Genomic DNA, 26,175 nt, shown 5'->3' on the forward strand with positions numbered 1-26,175 from the left:
TCCCAACACTTAAGGCACCGAGCTTCAAGACCTTTGGGTCATATACCACTCAAACTTTTCCTGGGTTTCAAGATAAGTGTAACTCACCCATTTTATTCATTATTATTTTTTTTTTAGACTAAGCACATTGGTTTTTTTTTTTTTTTTTAAGGTGTCTCAACTCAATTCAAAAGTAATTCAGGCTGCGAAGATGATTAAATCCATGTTTTAAAATTGACTTAGTTTTTTATTTTATACTTAGGGTCTAGAGTGCATAATGTGTGACAAGACTCAAATATAACCCATTGGAAAATGAAAATTTCAACATCTTATTAACCTTAACTCACATGACCAATCTTTTAAAATCAAGCAAACGTATAGGTATTTTAAATCAATCTCTTTTAGCTAAGTTTGCTTAATCATCAATCATTGTACTAGAATATTGAAAAAATCAATTCGTTAAATTGTTCATATGATTTATGAAAAAAAAAATGAACAAAACAAGCTAACACATGACAAACATGAAAACAAACAAACAAATGACAACTTACATTTCCAATCGCATCCTTTTTATCCCTTTATCTAACCAAATTATACATTGTCCTCAATGTGCAATGGGATATTGCAAAGAAACGAATGGAGGATACCTCCAATGCCAATGCTTTCAACTTCAATGTCTGAAATAAAAAAACAAACTCAAAAACATAAGTACTCTAGGAAGAATAAATCATATAGAAATATGAAATAGAAACCATCATTAGACACCAAAAAAAGTACAAAAGAGTGTGGAGTAGATATTAAAAAAACTAAGAAAAACAAAAAGAGCACTTTATTTCTCACTACACAGTAGAAATAGGAGTAGATGAACTACTTGGCATTGTAGAGGTAGGCAAAGAAAATATAGAATCCATCTCGGATGAATCAACGTTAGGTGTAGCCCTAGTGTTGCAAACACAATCTCCCATAACTTAATATCTTTAGAAGTTGTCTTTTTTTGCTCTATAGTCTCTGGTTGCTCAAGTAAATGCTCAACCTCAACAATAGTAGTGAAGGAAGGTATGCCAAAATTAAATATTAGAGTAGTTGGTACTCTACTACTAAGTGCTCAACAATAGTCTCCCTATGGAGAGTTGGGGTAGTAGCTAAAATATCTAATAAATTGAAATAAACTATAAAAGATGAATAAATAGATGATATGTTCAAATGATGATAACATAATAAAACTATTTGCAAAAAGCTAAATAAGAACATAACATTTAATCATAACAAACATTTCCATCACCAATTAGATGATTAATTTTTCTATTGGGATTCTTAAAGAAGTCTAAAACATCTAAATGGGTTAAGTCCACTTAAGCCATCACCATCAATGAAGTTCATTTCAACTTCCTTTCCATTTGCTTTTATTGAGATTTGATAAAGGTTAAGCAAATGTTTTGAAGTACGATAGGTACATGACTAGTGTCCTTTCATACCATATCTATAACATTCATTCTCATGAGTATATTTACTTTGTGGTCCTACCCCTTTTCCAATTCATGCCTTTGAATTATTCCACTTCTGGTGGTTTCAATTGTTCTTTTAGATTATTCCAAAGAATGAAAAGATCTTTGACCATATGGTATTCACCTTTTAATCCTTCACCAATGTAATGGTGAAGGAGTATTAAACTGCATGGATGTGTCATTTCCTTCTTAAATGGTATTTCTAAGATTAATTGCATCTAAATTAATTTTAGCATCTAGAATCCAAGATAAGTAGTTTTTGGCTGAAATATCAAAGGCAACAAATTCAAGCTTTTCGAGGTTTGACATTATTTGAAAACAATATATGAGATAATATTAATAAAAAAATATTTCAATTTATCGAAATAAACTATGAATAAATTAATAAAATTCTTTAACAATATTTCATCAAGTAAATAATATCTAAAAATATAATGATTTAAGATTTTGTTATATTTTGTTGTCAATTATAAATATGGTAAAATTGCATGATCATGAAATAGAAATTAAAAACTAATATTTTTTATAGCTTCAAGCTATAATTGTTTTGTTAGAACAAAAAATGTGCAAATTTGTACATAATTTCAGACTATGAACTATTCATTTTACAAAATTGTACATAACTTCAAATTATGAACTATTCATTTTATAACTTTTGGCTATATAATGTTATTTTATAGAACTTTCAGTTATACTGTATAATTAAAAAAATAATTAAGAATCATATGCATAACTTCCGACTATCTATTTATAATTTTGTAATTTATCTCATAACTTTTGGTTATAAGGATTGCACATATTTTTTATAACTTCTAGTAATAGGTTTTTTTTTTCATGATTTTTGACTAGAAAGAAAAATATATTTTCTAAATAATATTTGCACATGTTAATGCATTCAAATAAATAAATAAACAAAATAAAAAATCAAAGTATAATTTTATCACATATGAATAAAATAGAAAATCAGAGTATAAGTTTATGACATACTTTTCACGTGATAAAGAAATTTTAGAAAGTGAAAGAAGTTTTGGAGAGATTATTCATATTGATTATGTGTTGTCTAATAAAATGTAAGAAGAAGAAAACAAGAAAGTAAGAATATAATGCAATGAAAAAAACTAAATAAATTTTTATTAGAGTCTCTCTCTTTTATAGGAAGTCACGAAAAGATATACATCATATCATTTATAAGTTTCTATAATGCTATAAATTCTCATATTTTATGACATTTTAACTAATGTTTTATATTTGATTTATAAAAATTAGGAAGATCTTCAAACAAGGGACGAGAGGACAAATTTCAAGTGAACCTTTTTATATCATGGGGAATGGTACAATAAAAAAGTATCTTACAATATAGAGTGGTGGTCGGCACCCATGTGGCTGCCCAACATGTTCTTTAGTTCCATCGGGTGATCACTCTAAGGTACTTCTTCAAAATACCCGGTTAACGAGACCTCATCGTTTCTTTGGTGTTGTTACTGAGTTGATTCAAATAGTCGACTCAATTGTGATTTTTCTCCTTTAATTTTATTTCATTCATTCTATTATATGATATACACTTTCTAATATTGAAATCATATTTACAATTGAATCTCAAACCAAACTAAAAACTCAGTACACATCAAAATTAATCCTAAAGAACCAAAAAGGAAAAAGGAAAAAAAGAACCCAAAAAAATTCAAGGTACAATGCTGGTGCATTTTCATTCCAAGTTGGTAGGCATTTGGGTAGGAATGCCAAAACCAAACCCACCTACCAATTTGGAGTGTGGCCAATCAATCACTTACAAGCAATGGGTTCTTTTCCGGGGCTCAAATCTTTGAACTAATGTTTTGTATTTGATTGATAAAAATTAGGAAGATCATCAAGTAAATGACGAGTGGACAAATTATTATACTTTACAGAGTGGTGGTCGGCACCCCATGTGGCTGCGCCATGCCCCCACGTCCGCAGTTAGCGGATCACTGCACACCTAGCATGGTGTCTGCTCCTTCACCATCTCCTTCTATTTTTTATCATTATTTTCTATTTACAATAATATCTGTTACCAATCAAACAAACTATTTATTAAATGAAATTGATTTCTGCCTTCATCCCGTGGTGAATTTGAAAAAATATATGATTTTATTCCTATGTCAGTGTCTATAAAAGTATGAAAATTTGTAAAAAAAAAAAATTAAATCGAATGAAGATTGAAAAAGAAAAATAGAAGTGTCAACTCATCCATGGAGATAAACTAAGTGTTTTAAAGGTATTAAGTAAGAGCGCGATTGATAGTGATTTTAAGAAGCGTTTTTAATATTTCTAATACTTAAAATTTTTTATCGTTTAAGTATTAAAAATGTTAGAAATATTTTCTCGATCACTTCCAAACGCATTCCAAGATTGTCTTAAATTTGTTTTTATTATTTTATCTTAAAATGAATTAGTGTCTAACAAGGATACATAAAATTTTTTACAGCATTCTATGTCATAACCTTGCAAACCTATTCCAAGAATTATCATTTAAGTGACTATCTTTGATTTTGAGAGCTACATTATTATACCATGATAATAGAAATATAATGAGAATAGAAGTTGGTTAGGATATATGATATTCCACGTTGAATAAGAGAAAAAGTTATCAAGTCTATATATATATATATAAATTTCTTTTTAATTATATAGTTTTAAAGTCGTAAGAATTCTTTTAAGCTCGAAATGGACAACATCTACATGATTAGGTACGAGTATTACAAAATATCACAGAGAAAATATGAATTAAAATCTTAATAAAAAGTAAATTTAATTTCTATACTAATAAATTTTTTTAATTTTAAAAAATAATCCAAACCCGAATGGGAATTTATTCTCTTTACATTATTAATGAAAATATTTCAAATACTTTCTAAAATTTTAAGGTTATAGTTGGAAAAAATTATATCAAGCCAAACTTTTTTGTTTTTTCTTTCTTTTTTTAAATAAACCATTTTCTTAAAATGTTTTTAATTTAAGAAATAAAAGTTGAATAAGAAAGTCTATTGTTGTTGAAGTTTCTTTTTAACTTATATTAGAAGTTAGTTTATATTAATTAAATTTCCATTTTTATTTTTAATATGACTTTGTATTTAACCATACAACCAACAAGCATAAATACAGTGTACAAATATTAAAAGAGACACATCATAGATGTGGGCTTAATCTAAAAATCTTTGCAATCATGATGTCTAAAATATCACAAATCATATGCTTACATCTATTGGATTATTAAAAAAGAAGAAAAATAGTTACATCAAGGGATCAAAACAATTGACGGCCCAGATTTTACGATTTAAATAAATCCCACATATAGTAATATCAAACCAAGAAGAGCATCACATTTGGATGTGGACCCCACGCGCCGCACGTCAGAGTGAAGCCACCTCATCACGACCTCGCTATTTCCACGGCGGTACTATAAATACCCCGCCCGCATTACCTGCCAAATTGACAAAAACCATTAATTTTGCTTCTCTCTCCAGGAAGAAAAGGGCAAAAAAGACACGATTTTTTCTGAGAAATGGGCGATGAGAGAGAACGCTTGTTGAGGAAGAACAAGTTCCAACGAAGCATCTCATACGCGCAAGACGAGCTTCAGAGCTTCCGGTCATGGCTCCGATGGATGTGCGTCGACCAATCCACGATCTCCACGGGGTGTCTCTCCTGGTCCGTCTTCATCCTCCTCGCCATCGCCGTGCCTGTGATGTCTCATTTCTTGCTGGCCTGTTCCAGCTGCGATGCCAAGCATCAGCGCCCCTACGATGCCGTTGTGCAGCTGTCGCTCAGCAGCGTCGCAGTACTCTCCTTTTTGTGCCTCTCGCGGTTCATCAGGAATTATGGCCTTCGGAGGTTTCTCTTCTTTGATAAGCTTCGGGATGAAAGCGAGATGGTGAGGAAGAACTACACGGAACAGCTCAATGTGAGTTTTTCTAGCTCTATCAGGTGTGTTTTGGTCGGGAAGATAGATGAAGACCCGGAGTTTTGCATATTTATATATTTTCTCTTCAGATTTCTTGGGAACCAAACAGAGGAGAATAGAGTATTTTTTTTGTCATCATTAGGTCAAATTTGAAATGATAATATTAATCAATAAAACTTGTTTTCATTAATAGAAATTTTGAATAAACAATTAGACATTCCATCTCATAGATGGGATAAACAAGAAGAAATAAAAAATTTGGAAAGCAGAGGAAAGAAAATCCCATCTCCATTACCAGAGAGGGGAAAAGAAATTACCAACAATTAATATTTGAAATAAAAATTCCATTTGATGTTAATGGCTGAAAAGTAAGACAATGATTAACACTAAACAGACTGAAAAAGTCGTTAGTAGAAGCTATCATTTAACTCGTTAGTTGTCATCCATGAGAGTCCTCTTTGCTTCTAGTAATTTCATGGAAGATTTTCTTTCTGTATATTAAAAGAAGTAAAAAGTTAAGCCCAGCTTCTAGCTCATTTGGAATCCATCTTGATGGTTGTACTTGTCCATGTGATACTTCTCAGGAGCTGGGCTCCAGCCATATCCTAATGAGACGGTGAATATGAAACAGATCATAATCACATCTTCTCTTATTTCATCCAGAGATCAATGAAGATCCTCTCGCTCTTCGTCCTCCCATGCTTCGCTGCCGAGGCTACATACAAAATATGGTGGTACAGCAGCGGACGGAGCCGCATCCCATTCTTGGGAAACGTGTACGTGAGCGATGTCATTGCGTGCACCCTGGAGCTATGCTCCTGGCTCTACCGCACATCAGTCTTCTTCTTGGTGTGCGTCCTCTTCCGTCTCATCTGCCACCTCCAGATCCTACGTTTACAGGATTTCGCTCGGGTGTTCCAGGCGGAATCAGACGTGGAGTCGGTGTTGAAGGAGCACCTGCGCATCAGGAGGCATCTCCGAATCATCAGCCATAGGAACCGTGTGTTTATCCTATTTGCTCTCATGTTCGTCACCGCCAGTCAATTCGCTTCCCTCCTCAGTACCACTCGCTCTCGCGCCGACGTCAATATGTTCACCGCCGGTGAACTTGCGGTACGTACACTCTTACAGAAAATTGAGAGTGAGTGGTGCTTCTTTCATTCTGAATGGGGAATTTTGATTCTGTGCAGCTGTGCTCCATCACACTTGTCACAGGACTGATGGTGTTGTTCCGGAGTGCAACGAAGATCACACACAAGGCGCAGGCCATCACGTGCCTTGCTGCCAAGTGGCACGTGTGCGCCACAATAGACTCATTTGAATCCAACGAACCCGAGAGTCCAAGGATCCAGATTCCCTGTCCACGACCCTTTCCTTCCAGAGCGAGTAATGAGAACGATGTTGAATCAGACGGCGAAGACGCTGGTGATGAAGAAGATGACGTGGATAGTACCAAACTCATCCCGGCCTATGCCAGCAGTACCATCTCCTTCCAGAAAAGACAGGCTCTAGGTGAGTCACACATCTGCTTCAGTTCTTGTACAAATATTTTTGTAGTCGATGAGAGGAGCCTTTATTTACTCGTGGGGATTTAATTTGTGAATGGCAGTGGTATATTTTGAGAACAACAGGGCAGGGATAACGGTGTACGGATTCATGTTGGACAGGACATCGCTGAACACCATATTCATGATAGAGATGTCCTTGGTCCTCTGGTTGCTTGGGAAGACCATTGGAATTTCCTGAGAGGGAGAGGGAGTGGTAGGTACCATACTACCATACCAGGGTTCGCGTTTTGGGGCTTAGGAGAACATTGATTCAAATATTGTATTTTATCATTGTAAATTCCTTATCCTCTTTTTTGGTTTTTATTTTTGGAAGTTGGTTTTTTCAATCAAATTCGTTCTTGTATAAGTTTTATTTTAGTGAGTTGATTTTTTCTGGTCTTATTATGCCTACAACTATTAAATTTGGCTATCATATATATTTAGAGATTATTATTATTATTATTATACTATCGAAGTTTCTAATAATCTTCTACTTTGGAAATAACTACTTGTTTGTTTGGGAATTGGGAGTGATTTTGGAATCATTTTCTTATAAAAATTACGGGTTTAGTAAAGTTTTAGAAGTCATTTTTGACAATTTTGTTTTAAATATTACTAATTTAGATGATATTTTGGTGGGTGTAATGACAATGTAAGAACTGCATGGCCATGCAAATGTTCTTTTTTTAAATTTGGATCAACAACATGCAAAAATGAAAAAAAAAAAAAACAAAAAAACAAGTGCTCAAGTGCCTTAGGAGCATGAAGGTTTTGCCGTTGTGTGTGGCTTTTTTTTTTTTTTTTTTTTTTTTTTTTGTATATTTGAGATTATATATTGTCTTGACCTCAACCATTAGGGTTTATTTTTCTACATTACTATTATCCTACTAAGACACCCCTAAACTTTTAGACTCGATTTTATATTTGAGTAGAGTTAATGATTAGTCACAACCAATCATAAACTTCTTATTTTATGGACAATCCCAAATCATATGTCCATGCTTTCCACAACCAAAGCAAGCTACAGATTATTTATAGCAAGGCTTACCCCAATGTTTCTTACCACAAATAGAACAAGTCAAATCTGGATTTTACATTGTTTAATATTTATTTTCACTCTCAATTGAAACAAACCTTTTTGGTTCTTGGTTATCATGGGCACTATCACTCCTACTCCTCTTCCTTTGTTGTTCTCTGTACTGTTGAAGCTCCTTATTATCCTTTTTCGCTATAAGAGCTCTATCTACAACCTCTAAATAGACACTAAGCTTCAAAATAGATATTTTGTTCTTTAGATAAGGCTTCAATCCATCCTGAACTTTAATACCTTTTCCTCCTCTATAGCAATCAATTGTGGAGTAAAATGTGACAACTTTGTAAATTTAGCCTCATACTAGGCCATCGTCATATCTCCCTATTCCAAACGAACAAACTATCCTATTTTTTGTCGTCTAACACTATCGGGAAAATACTTTTTGTAAAATGCCTCCTTAAATTGTCTCCAAACTATAGGTCCCTGATCTTCTTAAAGCCTTTTGGTCATACACCACCAATGATCTGTTTTTTTATCTAACATAAATGTTGCATAAAAGGTTTTTTGTTCCTTAGAGCAATCTATAACATCAAAGAATTTCTCTATCTTAAGAATCCAACCTTCTGCTTCCATTGGCTCTGAAGTATCAGAAAAGTAAAGAGAACCTAACTTCTTAAAGTCATCAAATGAGCTACCCTTAGAAGATGAGTGTTGTCCAAGAGCTCGAGTCTCTATAGCTCTAGCCTGATGCTCAACCAAACCAGTTAAAGTCTCAAGATACTTATAGCTCTACATTCATGGGAGGCAAACCCTCAAGTGGAGAAGGTATATCATTATTAGCCTGACTGTTTTGGGGAGATGTTGTTCTTCTTGGTGCCATGTTGTCTTATAAAGCATTAGGTATACTTAAATTAGTCACTAAGAAACCAATTAGACAATTTAGATTCATAAGGAAGAATAGGAATTTATAGAAGATGAAACTGAAACTTAAAATAATGTGTCACTCATCTGTCTCCAAAGTAAATAAAATAAGTTCCCAACAATATCATAACATAGTGCTCTAATACCACTCTGTCATGCCCCAAAACCCACTCCAAATGCATGATAGTTATTTCACACCTCAAGACCAAATGCTCAAAGTGAAAACAACACAAACATTTGTATTGTAATTGAAAAATTTATCAATTACCAAATTCCTGTTTAGAGTAGTATGACAAAATTCTAAAATCTCCAAGTATCAACTTTAAAAAAACTACTACATCAACCAAAGTGTTATTGTCCAAATAACTCTAAACTCAAAATAATTCAAATGATAATTAAGTTTTAACATATAAACAATGTCCAAAATAAAGAGAGTTTAAACAAATGTCCTAATAAAGCCAAATTTCCCTCCTAATGGTAACTCCTCGCTTGAACTGAGGTTACTTGAAATATTATCAACAAAGGGCGATGAACTTAAAGCCCAATAAGGAACATTAATACAGTTTCATGGATCAAACATTTTCAATCATGCTTGTAAATAGGAGATATAACATATGCTTATTTTCATAAAAACTTTTTAGTTCAAAATACTAATACATTCAAACTTTTCAACAAAACTTTCTCATATCCATTTCAAAACAATTTCTCATCAAAACCAAATCAAATACATTCAAAATATCTTTACTCTGGTTATCATATGACAAATGGTACCAAATTAGGTGGGACTTTACAATTGAGTAACTAATTTCAAATTTGTTCCATTTAAAGTGAACAACACCAAATGTCAACAATTAACTAGGCCCATAAGGTCAACTATTATAACCCGTTGACTAGGGTCATATAATATAAACTATTATAACCCGCTGACTAGGGCAAAAAATGTCAACAATTATAACTCGTTGACTAAGGTCATATAATTCAGAGTCAAACACTTTATTTCATTAATTCAAACTTACAAAACAAAATATCGTATCTCTCCAATTTTTCATTTTTCATAAACAAAGAAAATTCTCAAATATACTTTCCATACAAAACACTTATTTGATTCATGCGTGAAGATAAAAAATAATAGTTTTACACATTTTCAAAATAAAATATAAAAAGAAAATTATTTTCTTTTATAAAAACCTGCATTAATTTTCCTTACCTTGAAGAAGCGCTTAAAAACTTGAAGTATTTAGCTTGACGAATTTACTCCTCACCTAACACAATATCATACACAATTATCTAAAGGTTAAAATTTGACAATCTTAAAAATATTTTATTTAGTATTAGGGATCCTAATTAATTTCTCATGCTGATATTATTACTACCGAATATTATTTTCAATTTCTTAAACAATAATAATATAATTTAATGAATTTTCAAATTTTTTATAAACTCATATTTCTTCCTAATCTTATTCTAACCATTTATTTCTTTTGTATACATAAACTAAATTAAAATTTTCATTAAAAACAATTACTATTATTATTACTATATTTTTTGATACCCCGTAACATCCAAACAGCCCTATTGTACGTCACTTACAAGCATCCAAATCACACAATTCTTACTATTATTAATATCATTATTCTTATTAATCCCAACTATTATTATTATTATTATTATTATTATTCTTACGTCATTTACAAGCATCCAAATCACACAATTCTTCTTCTTATTATTATTAATATCATTATTATCATTATTCTTATTAATCCCAATGTCCTCTCTTACTTAACAAAATACCCCATATACTTTTAACAACTCCAATAACCCTACCAACTCTACTCATTATTATTATTTTAATTTATTCCACTACCACCATTTGCCTCTCACAGTTATTTTATTTTGTCACCCCAACACAGTGTCTTAAATCCAAAATTCAGAAACATGCAATTCTTGTTCTTATTATTTTCCAATCCCTTAAGCCACATATAATCATATATTTATTTACTTATTTAATTTTTAAAATTTCATTGTTTAGATCTATTCATCTAAATTTTTTTTGAATTTCCCTATTTTCATAAATGAAACAACCTATATTCATAATTTCAATTTTTTGATCTTAAAATAAATTAACTAAACTAACCCTAATCTAAATTAAAATTTTCTAAAGATTATCTAATGTGTTCAAAATTACCTAACGAATATAATTGAAAAAATTCTAGGTGATTTTGGATCAATTTTCTTTTGTCCTTTTATTCTCATCAGTTGCAAATATATATACACAGATAAGAGATACATCAAGACTCTTAAACAAGGAAAACTCCTAAACAAGGTAAAACTAAACAAGGAAGAAAATATGTACAAATTACAAACACAATATTTGCCTACCATGCCAATCAAGGCTTACCAAAAACTTGCCAATCAAGGCTTACCATAATCGCTAATACTCCTCCTCAAGTTGGTGCATGAGGATTCCGAAAGCCCAACTTGCGAAGAAAAAAGTCAAACTATCGTTTTCCCAAAGCTTTCGTAAAAATGTCTGCGAGCTGCATGGAAGTATGAACATACTTAGTGTGAATAGCACCATTTTGTATCTCATCACGTACAAAGTGGCAATCAACTTCAATATGCTTTGTTCGTTCGTGAAAAACGGGATTAACTATTATGTGTAAAGCCGCCTGACTATCACAGTACAAATGCATAGGGTCAGAATGCATCACACTAAGGGTAGACAACAATTCTTTCAACCATTTCCATTCACAAGTTGTGGTTGCCATGGACCTATATTCCGCTTCAGTCGAAGAGCGAGACGTCATATGTTGCTTCTTGGTCTTCCAAGAGATTGACGAATTACCCAAAAGAATAAAATAACCAGTCAAAGATCGTCGTGTTAAAGGACAACTGGCCCAATCTGAGTCACAATAAGCATACAGTTTCAGGTCACAATCAGAACGCAAAAGGATACTTTGTCCCGGATTGCCTTTCAAATATCGAACAACTCTCAAAGTTGCTTCCCAATGTTCATCCTTTGGTTGTTGCATGAACTGAGCAAGCATATGCACACAATAAGACAGTTTTGGTCGAGTAATCGTCAGGTAGATGAGCCAACCCACCAGGCGTCTGTATTGTCCAGGATCACGTAAATCAGAATTCGCAGCAAGTGCTAATTTATGGTTTTGTTCAAGAGGAGTCCCAGCCAGCTTAGCTCCCAATAGCCCAGCCTCAGAGATGATGTCCAGTGTATACTTGCATTGACATAAGAAGATACCATCTGGGTTCCTCGCAACTTCAATCCCCAAAAAATATTTTAATTTTCCTAGATCCTTCATATGAAAACACCGACTCAAATAATCTTTGAACTGTTGTACATCCGTTCCATCATTTCCAGATATAATTATATCATCAACATAGACAAGAACATTGAGTTGAATGTGTTGAGCTTCATAAGTAAATAATAAGTAATCAGAATACGATTGCTTAAATCCATAACCTATCAACGCCGCCGCTAACTTGGCAAACCAGCACCTGGGTGCCTGTCGCAGACCATATAATGTCTTTCGAAGTCTACAGACTTTACCTGGTGTTAGAGACGCAAAACCAGGCGGCATCTGCATACATACCTCTTCATTTAACTCACCGTGCAGGAAGGCATTATGTACATCAATTTGATGCAGTTCCCAACCCTTCATAGCTGCAATGGCAAGAAATGTTCGCACTATGACCATCTTTGCTGTCAGGGCAAAAGTCTCATTGTAATCTATGTCTTCGACTTGTTTGTTTCCAAGAATCACTAAGCACGCCTTGCATCTCTCGATGCTTCCATCAGAATTATATTTAATCTTGTAGACCCATTTGCTCCCGATTGCTTTCTTCCCGAGAGGCAAGTCTTCTACTGTCCATGTTTCATTGTCTTCAAGAGCCTGTATCTCATTTCTCATCACCTCTCTCCAACATTCATTTTTTATTACCTCAGCATAAGTGCTTGGTTCACACCCTGCGGAAACAGTTGCTAGAAAGAACTGATGTTGTGCAGAAAATTTATCACAATTCACATAATGTGCTAAATGATAGGGTGTACTTGAGGATTTTGACTGGAACGATGAACTCACTGAGGGGCTTACTCGAATGGTATGTGTTTCATAGTCTTTCAACTGAACAAAAGGTTGCTTAACCCTTTTTCCTTTGCCAAACTGTTCATCAGACCCCATAGGTCTTGACACATTGGTGTCCCCCCTGTCTCTTACTTCAGTATTCCCATCAGTAGCCATCTCCATATTATGACCCATCTTAACATCAATCTCGTGCTCTACATCCGAGACAGAAGCCTGTTGCTCCTCCATGTCATTCTACATATACGGGTCCTCATCATCTGTAGAGAAATTCACGACTCTATTCTCGATCAAGGAAGAGTTAACAACATTATTGAAGTACGAAAATTCTACTTCAACAAAGATTACATCCCTTGAAATAAAATATTCGCCGCTTTCCAAGTCATATAACCACCAACCTTTCTTTCCAAATAGATACCCAACAAAAATACATTTTCGGCTTCGACTAGCAAATTTGTCTTTATCCCGATTCTGGTCATGGGCATAGCACAAACACCCAAAAGTTCGAATGTGCTTATAAGAGGGGGCTTGTCTGTATAAGATCTCATATGGTGTCTTACCATCCAATAAAATAGATGGTGTCCTGTTAATCAAATATCTAGTTGTAAGAACACATTCACCCCAAAACTCAATAGGTAAATGTGCCTGAAATCGCAGGGCTCTCGCTACATTGAGAATATGACGATGTTTTCTTTCTACACGCCCATTCTATTGTGGTGTCCCGACACATGAAGTTTGATGTAAAATTCCATGTTTAGCAAAATATTTTGTCAAACACATAAACTCAGTACCATTATCACTCCTAACAATTTTCACATTTTTTTCAAATTGTCGTCTCACTATTACGATGAAATTTTTAAGAACACAAGCAACCTCATCTTTTCTATTCAACAAATATATCCACACTACACGTGAATAGTCATCAACGATTGTCAAGAAATAAATACCTCCACAAGAAGTAGGAACCCTAAAAGCTCCCTATAAATCATAATGAATCAGGTCAAAACATTCTTTAACTTTATTATCACTAGAAAAGAACGCTTCTCTGGTTTGTTGAGTTGTAAAACAAATATCACAAAACTTATTCTTCACACCATCATTTCTACCAACACTATCAACTTCATAAATTAAATTTACTACCCTAAAATAGGGATGACCCATTCTTCTATGCTAGAGCTCATAAGACGCAATACTAGTTGTCTTGTAAGCATGAATAGGAGCCACTCCATTTAGAAAATAAAGCCTCTTGCGTTGTTCACCCGCTCCAATCAGTATTCTTGAATTGCGATCCTGTATAACACAAATTTTAGTAGTGAATTGAACAACAAGATTGGAATCATCAAGAAGCTGCGACACAGAAATCAAATTGCATTTCAATTTAGGTACAAACAAAACATGTCATAGTTTCAATTTTTCTCCAAGAGTCACAGTTCCTTCTTTCAAAGCTTTGGTCTCTGTTCCATTTGGCAACCTAACCGGACAAGGCATAATATCACGCAAGTCATTCAAACATTCATATGTGTCGGTCATGTGATGCGAAGCCCCTGTGTCAATAATCCAAGGCAAAATATTTTGCTTACCTATCAACCTCTCATTAGCACCACCTTTGTGTGAGTTCAACATGGTAAGAAGTGTGGCCCATTGTTCGTCACTCAACCCACTAATTCTTGTTCTATCAGAATCAGTCACAACACTTATCCCACTATTAGTTCCTAAAGTTTGAACTACATTGGCTCTAGTAGTCCCTCCACGTCCTCGTTTTCCACCTGTACCCTATTGAACGCCACGTCCACGCCCACCACTACGCCCACCTGTGGTTGTGCGTGGCCTGTCACCCCACCATTTTGGGTAACCAATCCGTTGAAAGCAACTATCAGCTTCATGACCTTTCCGCTTGCAATTTGAGAAAATCATGGTCTTGTCTTTTCCATCCCTTCCTAAGTTTTGATCACCAGCCTGCACTGCAAAATTCATAGGGCTGCCTCTTTCTTCCTTTGTCTGAGTCATGGTCTGTACTCGTTCTTGTTGTACGATCATAGCATAAACTCGATTTAGATTCGGCAAAGGTTCGGTGCTTAGGATATTGGAACGTACTGTCCCATATCCATCTTCATCTAATTCCATCAAGAATTGATGAACTCTTTCTTCTTCCCGCTTCTTCTCCAACTGAGTGGTAATGTTACATTTACACCCAGTACAAGTACATACTAGAATTGAGTCATAATTGTTCAGTTCGTCCCAAAGAGACTTGAGTCGACCATAATAGACAACTATGTCTTGCCTTTTCTGCTTGCAATTCACAAGATCTGATTTCAATTGTTGTACATGTGGACCATTCCTAATAGAAAATCGTTGCTTGATTTCTTCCTAAAGTTCCTTTACGTTTTCCATATAAGATATGGTTGATCGAAGTGTGGGTTCAATGGTGTTAAACACCCATGAGACAAGCATTGAATTGATGGTCCACCAATTTTCAAGTTCTTGTGAATCGTTGTCCAGTTGTTTGATGGATCCATCCACGAATTCATATTTCTTTTTGGCTCGCAAAGTAGTACGCACAACACACGCCCATTCATCATAGTTCTCACCTTTCAGTTGAACTTGGGTAATTATATTACCTGGATTATCATTAGAAGTCAATGCATAGGGGATCAGTATTTTTCTGTTAGAGTTGGACCCTCCATCATCTCCTTTCTTCCCATCACCAACCATGATGATGTATGTTTAGCTCACAGTGGCTCTAATACCATGAAAAAACTCTAGGTGATTTCGGATCAATTTTCTTCTGTCCTTTTATTCTCTTCGGTTGCAAATATATATACAAAGATAAGAGATACATCAAGACTCTAAACAATAAAAACTCCTAAATAAGGTAAAACTAAACAAGGAAGAAAATATGTACAAATTACAAATATAATATTTGCCTACCATGTCAATCAAGGCTTACCAAAAACTTGCCAATCAAGGCTTACCATAATCGCTAATAATAATATATTAATCTAGGGTTAGAATCTTACTTGGAAAAATCTGAACTTCAAACTCTAGACCTTCAAACCTTTAGCCTTATGTTCTCTAATTCTCGGATTTTTGGTTAATAGAGTTTTCTGAATAAAGAAGACAAAAGGAAAATCTAATTTACACCAAATATTATTAATTGTAAAAAGACTCTTTTACCTTTAATGAGTTTAATTAATTAATTAATTAATTTTTTATTTACTATTTTCTCCCTAAAGTTTATTTTGAGGTGTTACAAATTTACACTTCCAAACGGTTGAGGATGCCTCTCTTATAAAGGCTGCTTTCATCAATGGACGCATGAAAACTTGGCCCAAAAGAAAGTCCAATCCAAAACTTAAATTCAAGTCCAAGTGAAAGCCTTACGCTAAATAAAGCTAGGCCCAAAATAAAATAAACCAAACCCATATAAAAAAGTAATCCAAATAAAAAAACCCAAACCCAAGTCCAAGTTCAAACAATGTAATTGTCCAAAAGCCCATATTAAAATTTAAAAGGCCTAAATCCATGTCAACAATTAAGGAAACTTGAACAAGCCCATACAGATAAACTAAATCCAAGTTGGCCCGAAGCAATTATGTAAAGCCCATGTCCGAACCTCATTAAAAACAAACCATGGTCTCACCCCGAGTCTCACATTCAAAATTGACAACCAAGCCCAAAGTCCTTACGAAATTAAAACTAGGACCAAAGCCCAACTGAAATTACTGAAGGCCAAATCAAATGTTCTCCAATGCACAAAAAGAAAAGTAGTGATGTCCTACACTTTGATAGAAACGAGGAAGAAGAAGGTTAAGTGGAATATGATTTCTTAGACAAAATGATATCCATGGAAATTGAAATTAATATCAAAGTTGAAGAAGGAGAAGAATATCTTAATAAGTCGATGAAACTTATGCTAATCATAAGAAATAAGTTTCTAAAAAGCTTATTCAAAAAGAATTTAGTTTCAAAAAAAGGATAAAAAATCATGATTATAAATTGAATGAAGTGATGAAAGAAGAAAACCTCAAGGGCATAATTTTGTCTTTTGTATTTTTGTTAAATGTAATCGGGAAGCCAATTTTGATGGGACGTGAAAAAATAATTTCAAATATTGTGAAAGGGATTTCAATTAAATTAATTGTTAGGGATCTTAAGCTTCATCATTATAATTTTTTCTTGTCATTACGATAACATACCTAATCAAACTATTATCCACTTTGTGGTACCAAAACAAATTAATAAGTCGTGTCCTTAAGAACATGATCATTGTTCTTATAAACACGAACAATAAGTTGTTCTCATAAGAACATAATCATAAGTCCATGTTCTCGTAAATATGATTACTAAATTACAAGTACTTAAAAATGAAATTGTATTCATATAAATATGATGATGAAGATTCCGATTATATTTTTTTGTTAGGAATCGTAAAAGTCTGTCACTTAAAAGGCAATATGTGGACTCATAGTGAAAGATAAAAATTTGAAATGTTCTAGAATAAATTAATTGAAAATTCAATGCGAAAACAAGCTTCACTTCGAAAAAATAATTTTCATACTTAAATTCTCGTAATTAAAAAGGTAGAGTGTATGTTTAAAATCATGATTTAGAAAATACGTTGACACTTAGTGGCACGCGTGGCTTCCAACACACAGCGCAATGACAGGTGAGGCTCCATTAATACGACGAGTTTCAGTGGGTTGCCGCCTTCCCACTTAAAACGACGCGTTTCACGAATTGGACCCCCCGACAACGGCGTCGTTTTGCTAAACACTCTCCTGAATTTCCTCAGTACGAAAGGAATCTCGTTTTCCAAAAAATGCGAAAATACAGCAAAATCAAAACAAAAAACAATTTCAAATAAAAAAAAACGTTTTTTTGAATCTTTTTGTTCTCCGAAATTCCGAATCGCCCTACAACAAGCCGATCCGTCCGATCCTTTCCAATGGAGATCGACTCGGGTCCGATTAGTTCGTGTTCTAAACAGAACCAGATGATCTATCAGGAGTGGTTCAATTTCGCTGATTCAGGTTATCGTTTTTCCCAGTTCTTGTATTTTTTTTTTTTTTTTGAATTTGTAAGGCTGAAATTTATCCTGAATTTTTGGTTTTGATCAGATTCCGATGGCCGCATTACTGGAAATGACGCCATAAAGTTCTTCGCTATGTCCAATTTGCCTCGCCCGGATCTCAAACAGGTTCTCTCTTTTTGCTGTGTTTTTTTAGTTTGGGTTGGTAGAATCTGTCTTTAAAGAGAGTTATAGGCTTATATGAATGCTAATGCCGGAGTGGTGTGGGTTTTTGGGTTATTTGCGTGCAGTTTGCTGATTTGGCGGAGTGTTTAGATGATAGTAGCTTGGAAACTGATTTTATAATTCATGAGGGTATAAGTGTGTGCTAGTCTGCATGGTGATTTGATGTCGAAAGAATGATAAAAGATGGAGTGAAGAAATCTATGTTTAATTAGTCAACTGCAGAAGTCATAGGCTGCTTCAAAAGAGTAGAAAGGCCTTTGAAAACAATCAGAATGAACCCTAAAATGGGATTTCCATAATTAATATAATTAAATTTTGTGCAAAAGGTCTTACCTAATTGCACTCTTGGTGCCTAGTAAGCTAGGTAAGACTTACTAAATTTTTGGACCTGATAGCATGGTTCTGGTTATTGGTATCCGGTAAGGTATTGGAATTCTGAATACAGTACAGTCTTAATTAAACAGGGTCATGTGTTGCTAATTGTTTCAGAAGGATAAAATCCAGGAATGAAATTGCTTTTGTACCAGCATTTATAATTTTCTCTTTCTGTCTAGATGCTACTTTCTCTTGAAGTGATTGTTTTAGGAAAATCTTATATGAACTCTATTACATATTGAATCAAGAACTAGGGAAAAAGAAAGTTGGCGAAAATGTTCAAACCAAGAAGGTGAACTTGCTTTTGTACCCTCTTTGGTAATTTCCATTCACCAAAAAGCGGGGATGTTACTAACTTTCCCTTCAGGGAGTTTGTGAGAAAACCCTACTTGTATAATTTGTATGATGAATATAGTTACTTGTCTCCACCCTTGGCTCTGGTTGTTTCATATTAACATTTGGTGCATCTAGCTAACACTTGTGCTCTGTTTTCTAGTTAATTTTTAACTTCTGTTTAATGGTTTTCTTTTGTTTATTCTGGGTTTCTTTTGCTGAGTGGATTGTGACTTGTTTTTTTTCCTCCTCTTCTCAAAGGTGTGGGCAATTGCAGATACCAAACGACAGGGTTTTCTTGGTTTAAAAGAGTTCATTACTGCCATGCAGGTGTGTTTAGATATTTTTATGTGTTTCTGTAGCAATTCATTTCTTAGAACCTGACCCTTCTTTATTTTATGTAGCTAGTTTCCCTGGCACAAGCTGGACATGCAATCACACAGGATCTCCTGCACAGTGAAGGTAAGCAGTTTATTTCAACTTTGTGTGTCTTTTTTTTTTGTATGCTTGGAATGGTTAAACTACATGTTTAAGTCGAAAACTATAAGTTTGTTTCCTTATTGGCAAAGCATATCATCCAGTTATTTAGTTATTAATTTTTTAAGGTGTTTGTCTCTTAAGGTTATACATTTCATGTGTTGCAGTTGACTTGGGAAACTTAAATCCCCCTCAAATGGAAGGCTTGGCTGCGTTACTAGCTGTAAGTCTTGTTTCTTCTTAATTTTATTTTCCATCTATTTCCTCCTCTGAAAGTTCTGACTTGTTTATTAAAAATATTTAGAAGAAAAAGCGTGCACACAAAACAAGTGATCCTGATATAAATGGTAAGAAGTTTCTTATTTTTAATAACAATAATACCATTATTGCTTTTATTCTTTTGGCACAAGTTCATTGTTTGGCAATGATGCAGGTAGTTCTCAACCACAGCCATCACCAACTGCTAGTTGGTTCACTTCAAAATCTTCGAAGAAGGTACTATTCTTTTGTGCTCTTGTTATGCTAGGAAAAGGAATCTTTTTTGTCACTCCTTATGGACTTGCTATCCACTGCTTACTTGTTTTATTTTTGTTAAATGTATTTTTATTCCAGCCTGGTTCATTTAGGCCTCTTTGGGCTATATGGTTATATAACTGGATAGTTAATGATACTTCTGATTTGTGTATAGGATGAACTAATTCTTGTTAGGTGATGCATGCTTGTCTATTTGTATCCTCTTTACACATAATTATACATTGCAGATAGAACTCACCCCAACTTAGATTTCATATTAATGTAGTTATGTTTTACCAAATGAAAGAAGGTCCTCACCAATAATGATGTATCCTAGCATATTTGTCTTTCTTTACTATATAGTATGAAGGATTATGTGGCTGACCACCATTTTTTCTTGTAGGTCTTCCTTTTTATTTCTGGATATTTCTCTAATATCCCCAATTTCTTTTATTATGATATTATAATTGACTCAATTCATTTTATGTCCAGAGAAGATGTGTTGCATATTTCCTTCTGCTGTTGGTGTAATAATCATGACTATTCATGTGATCCTTGTCTTAACTTGCTCTTTCATTTCTAATGAGTTTCCTATGCACTTCTTCTAGTTTCTAGCCTGATCCATTCTTTCCCTGTATTTCTTTGTATGTGCTCAGGTACCTCTATCTTCCGTTACATCAATAATTGATGGCTTGAAGAGGTTGTACATTCAGAAGCTCAAGCCATTAGAGGTTACATATCGTTTTAACGATTTTGCATCCCCCTTGTTGGTAAGCGAGAAATACACCCAGCTTTTAATTGCTTTCATCCTCAGAAATAGCAAAATAATCTTGATTCTAATGAATGTTTGTTTGATTTACATCTATTGCTATATTTTAAACCATGGACAATGATATATAATGAGCTTATCACTTGCTGTTGATGTGTTATTTGTTGCAGACAAATAGCGATTTTGATGCCAAACCTATGGTTATGCTTTTGGGTCAATACTCAACTGGAAAAACTACTTTCATTAAACATTTGCTGAAGAGTAGTTATCCAGGTGAATTATTGTTCTCTCACACCTTCCCTCCTTGTGCGCCTGTGAAAAATTCAGCTCTTGTTTATTATTTTCTTCATTTTGAACAGGAGCACACATTGGACCTGAACCTACTACTGACAGATTCGTTGTCGTTATGGTATCTACTGAACCATTATCTATTACCTTGTCATTCATATAGTCTTCAATTTTTTATTAATAAACAAAACAAAATAAAATAATTTTATGTTTTTAACTATTTATAAAAGCCATTCAATTTCCCTTGGTGAGCTCTTTAAGAAATGAAACCTAGTACCTTGCTTTCTGTTTCATATAACCTCGGTACAGAAATTAAAGTTCTGACGAAATAATTCCTTGCATTTGGTCAGCTAACTTGACCATTTTCTTGTTCTTACTGGAACCTCCAGCCATATTTTAGTATTAGAATGGCTGTCTGATGTTTTAATAGTTGGTGTGGTCTCCTAGTTTTGTTTGGCTTTTTTACTTTTTAGTTTGATTTTTTTAAATTTTTTTCTCTGTCCATCTTTCCCAATATTTTTTTCATCTTCACTCACTAATCCTGCTTTTATACAGTCTGGACCTGATGAAAGAAGTATTCCTGGAAACACAATTGCTGTTCAAGCAGACATGCCTTACAGTGGTCTGACAACTTTTGGAACGGCATTTTTGTCCAAATTCGAGTGTTCTCAAATGCCGCATTCTGTGAGTTATTACTCTATAATTATCATGGAAATTTCTAGATTATCATTCTGTAGCACCTGAAACTTAATCTTTTATATGATCAAAGCTACTGGAGCACATCACGTTTGTGGATACTCCTGGAGTTCTATCAGGAGAAAAGCAACGAACACAGCGAGCCTACGATTTTACTGGTGTAACATCATGGTTTGCTGCAAAGTGTGACCTCATTCTACTGCTGTTTGATCCTCATAAACTTGATGTTAGTGATGAATTCAAGCGTGTGATTTCATCTCTTCATGGCCATGATGACAAGATACGTGTGGTTCTGAACAAGGCGGACCAAGTGGATACTCAGCAAGTAAGAATTTGTGCTGCTAATTAGTTTTATAGGTTATTTTATAGATATTTCACTACATATTATTGTTTAGTGTCTTTTGACAGACATTTAACTTGCTTTCTGATTGGCTTTGTATTGTAGCTTATGAGGGTTTATGGAGCACTGATGTGGTCACTTGGGAAGGTTCTAAATACTCCTGAGGTTATGCGTGTTTATATTGGGTAGATTCTCTATCTTTATAATAGTTCACTGCAACAGCAGCAGCTTCAGTTTATTTGTTTGTTATATTGCATGCTTTTATTGCTATCCTATATTTCTTTAAGAATATATAAGATGAGACGTTTTCAAATCGATTGGTTCTCAACTTTACCTTTGCCCCTCATTTTACACATGAACCTACCATTGTTGCATTGGTCTTATCCTGCCAAATTAATGTCTCTCTTGGCATTGTCAGCTCTTTCAACGACAAACCTGTAAATGAAGCTGCTGTTGGTCCAATTGGGAAAGAACTTTTTGAAAAAGAGCAGGAAAACCTTCTTTCTGATTTAAAAGATATCCCCAAGAAGGCTTGTGATCGCCGAGTAAGTTCTGTAGTATTCGCTTCTGCTTCTGTTCTTTTCCATAAATGGGATTTGTAGGATTCACAGGCAAAACACACTTGTTAGGGCATGAAAGGCAACCCAGGTTGAGAAATATTGAATCTCCAGGGGATTCTGATCACCATTGTTTTTCACAGATCAATGAATTTGTAAAACGGGCCCGAGCTGCCAAGATTCATGCCTACATCATCAGCCATCTAAAGAAGGAGATGCCTACTATGATGGGCAAAGCCAAGACTCAGCAGAGGCTTATCGACAATCTGGAAGATGAATTTGCAAAGGTTCCACATCTCTCTCCTGCAAATAACCTTGTAAACCAACACATTCAATTCACCATTCATACATTAATCGTACTCATTCTTGGTTAATATATATATACAGGTCCAGAGGGAGTTCCATCTGCCGGCAGGGGATTTCCCGAACGTTGACCATTTCAGGGAGGTACTGAGTGGTTACAGCATAGACAAATTTGAGAGGTTGAAGCCTAAAATGATACAAACCGTAGATGACATGTTGGGTTATGACATCCCGGAGCTCCTGAAGAGTTTCAGAAATCCATACGATTAAATGGATGCGGGCAGTTCAATGAGATACATATCTTGGATGAAGACCCAAGTGACTGGAGGCATGTACAGAGCCACCCTTCTTCCCTTCCATTGATATTTTGAGACTTGTCTGAGCAGTTCCTTGGCTCCTCCATGATGTCAGTCAGTATCATATAAATTATCACTCCTTTCCCTTTCATCAGAGGATTAAGTTGTAGTAGATATTGTTTTCTTTTATTTTGTCAGACACAGGCAGTGGAATAATTGTTCATCTTCATAATATCATGAATTCAAAGTCATTCTAAAAATTTGATTCATGGGTGCATCTGCAATATTAACCACCCGTTAGTGAAGATGAACGCAGCTCTTCCTTAATACCACAATAAAATCCATGGATGAAGGCAACAATCATAGGGAAACAAAAAGGAGAGTATAATATAACACATACCCGAACACTCGTTCCTCAAATCAGATCATCGGAGACGCCTCTGCAATCTACTCTCCCTTCTACTTCTCCACTGTCATTGGTAAGATTTTTAGAACATGGAAATTCAAGATGATGGGTGGAGAGTGCTAGTCACAGAGATTTGGGAATTCTCTCTCAAATCTCGACTTACAGATAATGGAATTCCTAGTTTTTTATTTCAAAGATTTTAGGTTCAATTTCATAGATTTTGGGGATTATTGAAACCAAACATATGAAAATTATTTTCCTGACTTTTTTTTTTTCTTGGTACTTTCCAAGACCAAAGATAGCCTTCAAGTTTGCATTTACTCAAGAAACGAAACTAAGTGATTGAATAAACTCTTCATATAGGACATGGAGAATAGTAAATGATTGAATAGAGGCTTCGAGTTTGAGAGTATTGAAAAAAGAAAAATAATGTGGATCAAATTTATTCGAGAAATAAAACAATATGATTGAGTAGTCTTCCTATGTTTGATTTTAGATAGTACTAAGGAAAAAACTATTAAGGAAAATGATTTTCTCATGTTTGATTTCATCATGAAAAATATAAGAGAAAATGAAATATAATTAAAATTAATTGAAATTTTATATATTTTAAAATGATATAATCTTTATATCATAATTTTTGGAAGCAACAACTCCAAAGGGGTTGAATTATTTCCCAAGTTCAGGGCTCTCATGAAGGTCATGCATAGCTCAACATTACTCAAGGGGCTTTCCATCCACAGGCATGTGCTTTAATTTCCCACCTTGTTCCTGCACAAAACTTGACAATGAAATATATGTCTTCATTTATCACAATCAAATTTCATTTTCTTTTTTTCTCAATGAAATATTAGATATCTACCAACCAAGGATAATCGGTATGCGTGGGGATTAGATAAAGAGATTACCTCCTGCATCTTAGACATGGCAAAGGAACATTCTGAAGCTGTATCTAAAGAACTGCCACAGGTCATCATGGAGAGCACCAAGACTGGTGAACTCGGGCCATTGACCCCGGAGCAATACATGGTTGATAACTGCAGAAACGTATACCTGCCAGGCTTTGAAGTGACTGCTGTGGCCTCAATGTGGGGTTTGATGCTGTTAGCTTCACATCCTGAATGGCAGGACCGAATTCGAGCTGAGGCTGCACAAGCATGCGCAGGCCGTCCCCTAGAGGCCAACATGCTTGGCTAGATGAAAGTGGTATGTGATTCACCAACTTGAAATAAATTAAATGTATTAGTTAGTGGGAAATTGACCTGGGTTTGATTTGCCATGGATGGATGCAGTTGAAAATGGTGATTCAGGAGGTACTGCGGCTTTACTCAGGAGTGGCCATTTTGACGAGGCATACAATGAAAGATGTTCAGCTTGGTGATGTTTCGGTTCCAGAGGGTGTCGGTATTTGGGTTTGGTTACCAGCATTGCACCAAGATTCTGAGTTCTGGGGACCTGATGCAGCCAAGTTCAACCCTGAGAGAGGTTTGCTAATCGTATTTCTGGGGCCTGCAACCCTTCCAGTGCCTACGTCCCGTTTGGTACTGGAAACAGAGCTTGTCCTGGCCAGGGCCTAGCCATTGCAGAAATAAAGGTCTTGAATCCTGGCACGAGCTTTGGCATGAATCATGACCCTAGTTATGACACACGTCACATGTTATGGCATGGGACATAATAAGGGTCAAGCTTTAGCAGGAGTCATACCACTAGTTGTGGCACACGTCACATGCCATGCCATGGGACATAATAAGGATCATTGAGGTCTCATTTCACCAAAAAAAAAAAAAAAAAAATATATACGTGTTTTCATGAAAAATATATGTATTTTCATGAAAAATATATGAATTTTTTTTCATGATGTACGTGGGTTCAAAATTGGATTTAATAAGAAGATTATCTAAAATTTAATATTCTTTGAATATTTTATTTCATAAAAGTGTATGATATAATTTATTAATATATTACTGCTAAATTTATATTGAGATTACAATTACATTAAATAAAAATATATTATGTAATATAAACAATTTAGAAGTTATATCTAACATGTATTTTAATTTTCACTATGAGATTGTAAGTTGTAACAAATAGGCATGACTTGTAAAATTTAAAATAATAATAATAGAAAAACATTTGACAACAAGAAATATATTTATAGATTATATAAAAAATTTAGGAAAATAAAATATTATTTTTTAATCATAAAAATAATAATAAAAACTTGTTTTTCAATAAAAAATAATTATTATCTTTTTACTCTAGATTGTTTATATATTTTTTTATTCTTAAAAATTATAAATTGAATATTTTAAAAAACTAAGAAACTTCAATTTTCTGTGTATTGTATTTTATTCGATGATTATTTATATTATATATTATCATTTTTTGTGATTAATGGTGCTCAATAAAATAATTGAAATCAATAAATATGAATAGATATTTTATTAAAAAAGTTTTAAAAGGAAAATTATGATGGTTTTGATATATTTAAAAAAATAAAAATAAATAAAAAATGGAAAAAAAAGTATTTAAAATAACTTATT

The 26,175-nt window shown here is 34.1% G+C and overlaps 3 protein-coding genes across 3 annotated transcripts; all 3 read left to right on the top strand.

The window, feature by feature from the left end:
- The first annotated feature begins 4,938 nt into the window (after positions 1–4,938).
- Positions 4,939–7,371, top strand: LOC100245205 (uncharacterized). Its single transcript, XM_002277278.5, has 4 exons — positions 4,939–5,424; positions 6,088–6,537; positions 6,615–6,936; positions 7,034–7,371. Exons 1-4 carry the CDS (start codon positions 5,026–5,028, stop codon positions 7,168–7,170), a joined length of 1,308 nt encoding a protein of 435 aa, XP_002277314.1. The 5' UTR covers positions 4,939–5,025; the 3' UTR covers positions 7,171–7,371.
- A 10,310-nt stretch (positions 7,372–17,681) lies between these two features.
- LOC100241890 (EH domain-containing protein 1) lies at positions 17,682–23,486 on the top strand. The gene is made up of 16 exons (XM_002277758.4): positions 17,682–18,055; positions 18,143–18,222; positions 19,249–19,317; positions 19,392–19,449; positions 19,632–19,687; positions 19,769–19,811; positions 19,898–19,959; positions 20,634–20,747; positions 20,917–21,019; positions 21,106–21,155; positions 21,590–21,718; positions 21,804–22,055; positions 22,176–22,255; positions 22,489–22,615; positions 22,771–22,914; positions 23,015–23,486. The coding sequence occupies exons 1-16, from the start codon at positions 17,971–17,973 to the stop codon at positions 23,198–23,200; spliced, it is 1,638 nt and encodes a 545-aa protein (XP_002277794.1). The 5' UTR covers positions 17,682–17,970; the 3' UTR covers positions 23,201–23,486.
- Positions 23,487–24,556: 1,070 nt separating this feature from the next.
- Positions 24,557–25,209, top strand: LOC109121819 (cytochrome P450 714C2-like). The gene is made up of 2 exons (XM_059735110.1): positions 24,557–24,787; positions 24,925–25,209. Exons 1-2 carry the CDS (start codon positions 24,557–24,559, stop codon positions 25,207–25,209), a joined length of 516 nt encoding a protein of 171 aa, XP_059591093.1.
- The last annotated feature ends 966 nt before the right edge of the window (positions 25,210–26,175 follow it).

The sequence above is a fragment of the Vitis vinifera genome, chromosome 19 (assembly GCF_030704535.1).
Source record: "Vitis vinifera cultivar Pinot Noir 40024 chromosome 19, ASM3070453v1".
Classification (NCBI taxonomy): domain Eukaryota; kingdom Viridiplantae; phylum Streptophyta; class Magnoliopsida; order Vitales; family Vitaceae; genus Vitis; species Vitis vinifera.

Coding starts and splice junctions, on each gene's coding strand:
- LOC100245205 (XM_002277278.5), top strand. CDS start 5,026: ATGGGCGATGAGAGAGAACGCTTGTTGAGGAAGAACAAGTTCCAACGA. Junction 5,425..6,087: donor ACTACACGGAACAGCTCAAT/GTGAGTTTTTCT, acceptor TATTTCATCCAG/AGATCAATGAAGATCCTCTC. Junction 6,937..7,033: donor CCAGAAAAGACAGGCTCTAG/GTGAGTCACACA, acceptor TGTGAATGGCAG/TGGTATATTTTGAGAACAAC.
- LOC100241890 (XM_002277758.4), top strand. CDS start 17,971: ATGGAGATCGACTCGGGTCCGATTAGTTCGTGTTCTAAACAGAACCAG. Junction 18,223..19,248: donor CTCGCCCGGATCTCAAACAG/GTTCTCTCTTTT, acceptor CTCTTCTCAAAG/GTGTGGGCAATTGCAGATAC. Junction 19,812..19,897: donor AAGTGATCCTGATATAAATG/GTAAGAAGTTTC, acceptor GCAATGATGCAG/GTAGTTCTCAACCACAGCCA.
- LOC109121819 (XM_059735110.1), top strand. CDS start 24,557: ATGGCAAAGGAACATTCTGAAGCTGTATCTAAAGAACTGCCACAGGTC. Junction 24,788..24,924: donor TTCGAGCTGAGGCTGCACAA/GCATGCGCAGGC, acceptor GGATGGATGCAG/TTGAAAATGGTGATTCAGGA.